This window comes from Sycon ciliatum, chromosome 10, assembly GCF_964019385.1.
Source record: "Sycon ciliatum chromosome 10, ocSycCili1.1, whole genome shotgun sequence".
Classification (NCBI taxonomy): Eukaryota; Metazoa; Porifera; class Calcarea; order Leucosolenida; family Sycettidae; genus Sycon; species Sycon ciliatum.
The window spans coordinates 27,184,340-27,192,721 of record NC_088652.1 but is presented as its reverse complement, the minus strand read 5'-3'; the positions used below and the strand labels follow the sequence as shown (position 1 = coordinate 27,192,721).

The 8,382-nt window shown below is 46.3% G+C and overlaps 1 protein-coding gene across 1 annotated transcript; it reads left to right on the top strand.

The window, feature by feature from the left end:
* The first annotated feature begins 1,944 nt into the window (after positions 1–1,944).
* LOC135826802 (zinc finger and SCAN domain-containing protein 2-like) lies at positions 1,945–5,301 on the top strand. Its single transcript, XM_065339406.1, is given in 3 exon segments — positions 1,945–2,953; positions 4,589–4,755; positions 5,024–5,301. Coding segments are annotated over 3 exon segments (876 nt in total). The 5' UTR covers positions 1,945–2,475; the 3' UTR covers positions 5,255–5,301.
* The last annotated feature ends 3,081 nt before the right edge of the window (positions 5,302–8,382 follow it).

The following is an 8,382-nucleotide window of genomic DNA, read 5'->3' as shown; positions in this document are numbered from 1 at the left end:
GTACTGCGCTAAGTCATTCAGTGACAAATCCAATCGTACTGCTCACGAACGTATCCATACAGGGGAGAAACGGTTTAAGTGTCATTACTGTGGTCAAGATTTTTCCGTCAGTTCCATCCTTAGATCTCATGTACGTACACATACTGGAGAGAAGCCATTTCAGTGTAAATTATGTGGCAAGGCATTCAGACAATTACCACATCTCACAAGTCATCAACGCATCCATTCTGGAGAGAAACCATTTTCGTGTGATGTATGTGGAAAGTCATTCAATCGGAAATCCAGCAAAACAGCTCATGCACGAATCCATTCCTAAGAGCAAGGGATCATGTGTGAACGATCGGGACAAGTCTTTCACTGCCAAACCACACTTTTCAAGAACTTGAAAATACAAACACCCTCTAAACAGAAGCTTTTCCAAAATGATCTGAAATCTGATTTTTATGACCGGTTTTAACCGGGGTAAATTTAATGCCAATGACAGACAGATCTGAACTCTATTCCTTGGTAACTGCTTACTTACACGCTGATTTCACCCATACTAACAACTACCATCACAAACAATATCTTGTATCATTGTCTTCCCGTTGATATTGTACTGTTTCTTTCCATGTTGTCCTTTGCACGTCTCACACAGACGGAACGCATTTTCCATTGTTGATAAACCTGTCCTTTTGAATGTCGCAAACAAGTATAATACTTCTAGAGCACGTACGCATTGCTCTGCTGTTTTCAAGGCCGCGTATAAAGCTATAATTATATTCGGTCTGTATGTATCTTTGCTCCCATGTATAATATTGTTTTGTCTTGTTCTAGTCTTTGTCAAAACTCCTCAAATCTTCTAATACTATCTCAAAGTTCATGTGCTTAGTGGAAATGGACGAAAGGTAAAATTGACTTTCACCACCAGGACTCGAACCCTGACACTGATAATAAGCAGCAATGCTCTAACACTAAGCTATGGCTTACTGGTCATCCAAGCAGCGACCATTCAACACTTTCTTCTGACTTTCACCCTCAAGCTTCCTGTGAATTCGCACTGGCTGGTGGGACGGAGTTCTCACTGCAACCCACACACTTCCCGCACTATGTAGCACGAGGGAAGCCCCAACATACAAATTATTCATTCGTTCGAGGGGAAGGTGACAAGGGGAAAGGCCTGACGAACAAAATTGACTGTCACCACCATGACTCGCAACAGGGAGCCTCTCTAAAGACGTGAGACAAATCTTACTCTACAGCATGAAATCAGTGTGAGGTTCAGCAATCGACTATTTGAGTCACAGGAAGTGGTGCGCCTTCGCAGCCATTTTGACGCATTTATCACAACTACCAGACAGCCAGATACTCGACCCGGCAGATCTGTCTTACACACAACAAAGTGCACCGTGTAGTCAGTTGAAACTCGGAGTACAGGAAAAAGATCCTGTCAAAACGATCGTCAGTGGCTAGAGCGTGTTCGCACTGTACACATATCGCGGTTTTTAGCACAAAACTTGAAATATCATGAAATTCCCACGAAACCTGGCAAGTCCGACATGATTATCCCACCTGCGAGGTATAACCACAAATTAAGTTCTTCAAATACCAGCACAGGTGCCCAAATCAGAGGTGACTACCTTTCCCAAGAGGTGTTTTAATACAGTACGTGAGAACAATATTTATTTGAAGAAATCCAATTTGTCATCACCCATAGAGTTTACAATCATTATACAGCATGCTTGAAGATATCGTCCATTTCTGTTGAGTAAAACTTATAATCTCACTGGTACCCGAATTTCCACACAGTGGCACAAGTCCGTCATTAATATCTCACCTGTGAGGGGTAAGCAAACTTTGCGCAGCTAATTTTCCATCCTATGTACCCAAATAGGACGTGATCATCCTTCCTCACATTTTGTTACCACAGTAGTGAGAACTGTATTTATGTGAACAGATCCAGCTTGTCATCACTCATAGAGCTTGCACTCATTATTCAGCAAGCTTGAAGATATCGTCTGTTGCTAACTTTGGCCGTGCTCTTGACTGTTCAATTGGTCAACATAGAAGATGGTCGAGTTCCGTTAAGAATGGAGCATGATGCGGACTGGACGTCTGAGAGCAGTTTGGATTCAGATGAATTATCAGTGTTGCCACCATTAGTGATATGGACAAGTAAAACGCCATTGCCATTGTCATGTTTCGTATCACCATGGTGTGCCAAGTCTCGCGCGTCACCACACTGAGATCGGTCATGGAAATAACATAGTGACCTCTGAAACGTCTTCTGTGGATTATCCACAACGGCATAGCTCGATATCCAGGCTGGACAATTCACAGCACGGCTATTCTCCAGTAGATTTCTTTCTGCTTCCTGAGCCAGTCGTCATCGCTACACCACGTAGCGAAGTCCAGAGCAAGAACCAAAAAGATGCTGAAGCTTCAGCATCAGCTTCTTGCAACACTGACTTGGAGCCGCCAACGTCAACAGGCAGAATGCTAAAACGATATCTCCCCACATCTATTCCACAAGTCCGCTCTTCCCTAACTGGTCCAGACCACTACGCCGCTCCAGAAGGGACACGTGACTCGCCTAATGACGAATCGTCCATCCATTCTGTTGACTTTGACCTGAATCAACAGAGTATAGGTAATATTAGCGATAATTCGGTATCTCCCCAATGCACTGGTGAACTTGTATCTGAAAAACCACACAAACCAACTGGAGGAAACTTGGTGAAATGTAAGCTGTGTGGAAGGGCATTTTCTAACCAGTCTAGTCTTACTAGACATGAACGCACGCATCACAACCAGAAACGTTTCAAGTGCAAGAAGTGTGAAAAGTCATTCTGTTAGAATTGGAGACTAAAACTTCATGAACGTACGCACTCTGGAGAGAAACCATACAAGTGTAAGGTTTGCGCAAAGTCGTTCAGCCAAAGTTCCAATCTTTTGCGTCATCAACGCATCCACACTGGATAGGCCTTGACGGATTATGCTAGCATAATTTTTCGCATAATTTCTACCAAAATCGAATAATCGCATAATTGGATTGGATTGGATTGGATTTTTATTTATAGTGGTGACTATAACAGACAATTGCCTAATAACAATAGACCCACTCGAGGGAAAGATGCAAAAAGATATGAATAATTTTAAATATAATAGACTACCGGTATTGGATAGGTGATCATGTTCGCATTTTGCATAGCTGAAAGTCATAATTACTAGCGTGAAAAAGCAAGGCATTGGGGTAACAGTTTCTTAAAACGGGCGGAGTTATCCACACAGCGAGCTAGAGGGTGCAAATCATTCCACAGCTTAGCACATTGGAAGGAAGCGCCATGACGGGCAAAGGCAGTTCTGAGCATGGGCAACTTAAGAGTGCGTGATACAAGGCTGCGCGTTGCAAGACCATTATTTAAACGCTCGAACATTTGACTTAATGTGCCACTACAGCGGCCTTCCAAACAGCGCCACGTCAGATACAGTAATTTCTTGCAATACATGGTTGCCAAACGATCTAGACCAAGTCTCGCAAACAAAGGGCTTGATGGGCTACAAAAACCAGTATCGTACACTGAACGCAAAGCTCGCTTTAGCATTCGTTCAAGCCTACCTAACTGGGTTAAGGAAAGGCCAGCAGAAAAACAATTTGATGCATATAGAAAATCTGGCAACACTAGGCACTTTACAAAGGTTTCTTGGCAAGTCAGCGGAATATTGTGTCGATTTCGGAACAGAATACCAATTTTACTGGCTAGTTTGGAGACCATAGAATCAACTTGAGTGCTCCAAGAAAGATCCTGGTCCAAATGTATTCCAAGGTACTTTGCACATGTCACTTGCTTGAGCTGCACTCCATGGCAGTAGACTGCAAATTGGTGGTCAGTAATATGTGGCGTAGACAGGAAGAGCACTTGTGTCTTCCGAGCATTTAGAATTAAATTGCGGTTTGACAGCCAGGTACTTATGGCTGAGACACCTGCAGACAGGGAGTTGCTAAGCGCATTCTTCTGCGTACCGCAAACATACAATAGAATATCGTCAGCAAATTGAATAACTTTCACACAAAACTCGGAGACAATGGACTGGATCGAACGAACATCGAGTACAAAAAGCAGCGGACCAAGAACAGAGCCCTGGGGAACGCCACACGTGCAGGGGAAAGGAGGGCTATAGTTCTCAGCAATGTGCACTATTTGGCGACGATTGGACAAATAGTCGGCAAACCAAACTAATGCTGAACCAGATATGCCAAGCTCAAACAAATCATTAATGAGCACTTGGTGCCTGACCTTGTCAAATGCTTTGGACATATCCACGAGCACAGCACCAGTAATTTGTCCGGCATCGCGAGCGCGAACAAACGTGTCCGTGACGAAAACTAGAGCGTCTTCCGTTGAATGTTGACGTCTAAAGCCAAACTGACAGGGAGGGTACAAATTCTCCTTGTCCAGAAATGAGGATGGTTGTCTATGGACAATTCGATCTAACAGCTTCGACACAATTGGCAGGAGAGACACAGGGCGATAATTTCCCGGATCTTGAGGATTTCCAGCCTTGAATACCGGCGTGACATGTGCCAACTTCATGCCGTCCGGCACAGAACCAACAGCAAGAGATGCATTAAATATCAATGTTAAGGAGGGAGCTAGCAAATCAGCGCAGGACTTCAGAAGAAATGCGGGTATTCCATCACTGCCTGTCGCTTTCCTGGTGTCCAAGGAACCCAACAGTTTACGCAAACAACCTATTGACACCGAACTGAAGGATGTAAAACCCTTAGGTCCCACTGGGCCCTGTGGAAGACACAGTTCAGGTGCTCGTTGTTGATCACTGACAACATCAGCAAATACACACCCAATGTTGCTTGCAGAGCATTGTGGAACGGATTGAACACGTTATCTTCCGGATAACTCGTTCAAAACCTTCCACGTTTTCCTGGGATTACCTTGAACACTGGTGAACTTAGACTGAAAAAAATTCGTCTTCAGTTCACGGTTCATACGAGTCACGATACGCCTGGCTTCTTTAAACGCATACTGGAGAGAGGCCATACGAGTGTAACTTGTGTGACAAGTCATTCAAGACGAAACCAAATCTCACAGAGCATCAACGCATCCATACTGGTGAGAAACCTTACAAATGTAAAGTATGTGGCAAAGCATTCCGGCAAACGTCAGCTCTCGTATATCATCATCGAATCCACACTGAGGAGAAACCATTTCGTGTAAGAAATGTGGAAAGTCTTTCACTACGACATCCGGCCTAACAGTTCATGAACAGATCCATCCCTAAGAGAACCTGATCAAGTGCCAGCGATCGTGACAAGTCTTTCAATGAGAAAAACAACATTGAAGACCATGCAAATACAAACACAGTGAAACAGAAAGAATGTTTTCAAGATAATGGAAAATGCTACCCACTGACCCCTTTTCAACGGCAAGTAGCATAAATGTCGTTTAAAATTCGATCCGTTATGCATGCAAAGGTCTCTGCTTACATGCTAACTTCAACATATGTAACATCCAAAGCATTATCATTGTCATTGTATTCTAGTTAATATACACTCTTTCACTCCATTTTTTCATTGCAGTTCTTGCAGAGAAGGAACATGTTTCCATATTTACCATGCAACTAAAAGTTCCTGTATGTTTTTTTTGGATAAATCAGTCATGCAGTATACCCGATATCCTACTTCTGGAGCACGCGTGCCTGGTACAGATCTTTTCGCTGGAAGAGGCACTCTACTGTTTGCATATTCGCACATGATGCTAAAAATGTGTTCATGTATGTACTCTTGGTTCCATGTGTCATACTGTATAGTAACGTTCTGGTAGGCGCGGTGCAATTAACAATAATTACTTTTATTCTTCTTTCACGAACGATTATATCTCAGGTGTGTACCTGAAAGTAGAATAAAAGTAATTATTGTTAATTGCACCGCGCCTACCACTCGGCTACCTATTACATTGGTGGCAGCGGTGGTTCAATCAAATTTGTCAGATTCGAACTCACCTGTTTACGGAACTCGTCTTGTTACCCGCCTGGCCCTTAGTTAATCGTTGACGTGATGGCTCAACCAGCTGCTGTACCAGCCGCCGCTGCTGTACCAGCCGCCGTTGCTCCGGCGCCCGCCCGCCACGTGCACAACTGGGCCACCCCGGCCAAATACGCAGGTCGGCTAGATGACAACTGGTCGGCATGGTATGCCCAGTTTGAACAGGTTGCTGCGGTGAACCAGTGGACGCCGGCCGAGCAAACTCAATTCCTGGGGTTGTCCCTCACCGGGGACGCCCAGCTATTCTACCTGAGTCTCCCACAGGCGACCCATCAAGGCGCTATCGCTAACCTCGCTCAGGCCCTAGAAGACCGGTTCGCTCCCGCTCAGCGTGCGGAACTACACCGGGCCGCCTTCAAAGCGTTGCGACAGGAGAAGGGACAGTCGGCCAGCGCTTACTGTGAGAAAGTAAGGGCGGCTGTCGCCCAATCCTATCCCAACATGGCCGCTGCGGACAGGGATGTCCTTGCAAAGGACCAGTTTCTTGCTGGTCTCGACTCCAGGTCGATTCGTGTCAGGGTCCGGGAACTAGCTCCGAATACCCTGGATGCTTCCCTACTCGCCGCCCTTCACCAACATTCCATCCTGCAGGCTGAAGAGCAGGAAACACCACCTCTTCCCGTGTGCGGAGTCGCACAGGAAACGCAGCTAGAGGCAGTCGCTAAATCGCTGGAAGCCATCAGCGTTCGACTGGCTCGCCTCGAACAACGTGACGCCGGTCCAACCGCACAACCTCTCCACCAGCCACAACGCAGCCAGCTGCAACGCAGCCAGCCGAGGAGACCCATTACATGCTTCAATTGCGGTCGCGCTGGCCACTATGCCTCTGAGTGCCGCCAGCCCCGTCAGCCATCGGGAAACAGCCGTCCACAGCAGTCCTGAGTCCAACTGCTGTGCGTGATGCGCTTCGGACTCACCAGCCGGTTAGTTTACCAATAGGAGCCTATTTGCTCATTTGTATTCTCGCCATAGTGGGTTTACCCCCTGTCATTCATGCTGTTAGACGTATTGCTATGTTCGTTTGCATTGGGGTGCCAGTCCTAGGAGTTGCTTACCTACTCTTCTTAACACCATCGTTTGATGGTCTGAAGTCCCACATTGCTACATTCTTTCACCGCTCCTCCGTACACCGTCCATTCACAGTACCAGTTACTATTCAATCCATGCAGTTCAACGCTTTGCTTGACACGGGCTCGGCAGTGACATTAGTGAGCAACAAAGTTTGGTCAAGCTTGCCTCGGCGTACACCTCTAGTTAAACAGTCACTACCGGATTTGGCTACAATTGATGGGTCATCTATTCCTTTGCATGGATCTGCATGTTTAACTTTTTCCATTGATGATCGGCAAGTTTCTCACAATGTTCTGGTTGGTGATGTTCAGCCTGATGTTTTATTGGGAGTTGATTTTTTCAGAACCCATGGTTGCGTTCTCAACCCTGCGGACAATTCACTCAAGTTCCCTACCAACTCTCCACCTCGTGCTGATGCCTGTAATAATGATACCAAGAGTGTTCACCACCAAGTTTGTCATGTCCAATTGACAACACCTGTCGCAATACCGCCGTTCAGCCAAGTACTTCTGCCTGGCAAGCTCCAATTCTCTCCAGCTCCGGATGATTATCTTCTGGAAGCATCTGGTAAGCTGCCCGAGCGTTATGACCTCCTCTGTCAAGATGCTGCCATTCACGTGCAAGCGGATAATGATGATGCCCCTTCTGCTACGGTTGGCTATCCAGTTTTCAATTTCTCCGACCAGCCGATCACACTACCACAGGGTGTGCGGATTGGCTCCATCATGCCATGTGTTCCGGTCGACGACGATGATACCTCTGCGATATGTGCTGCTACTACACTTGCAGACGATGGCTCTCGAGAACCGCAGTTCGATCTCAGTCACCTGGATAGTGCCAATCGCCGTTCCGTTCAAGACCTGATGAGTGAGTATGCTGACTGTGTTTCCACCGGCCCGTTTGACACTGGCCACACAGAGTTCGTCACGCACACCATCGACACCTCTGGCGCACCTCCTGTACGCATAGCACCGCGTCGTCTACCAATCCACCAGCAACAAGAGGTCAGTGAGCACATTGATAAGCTGCGTGATCATCACATTATCCGTCCGTCGAACAGTCCCTGGTCTGCACCTATTGTCGTTGTCCGGAAGCCTGACAACTCCATTCGCCTATGTGTGGACTACCGTCAGCTTAACAACATCACGGTAAAAGACGCCTTTCCAATGCCGCGTATTGATGATGCCATTGACGCCATGAGTGGTGCCCGCTACTTCACAACTATTGACCTCGCTTCTGGCTACTGGCAAGTCGGCATGGATAAAGAT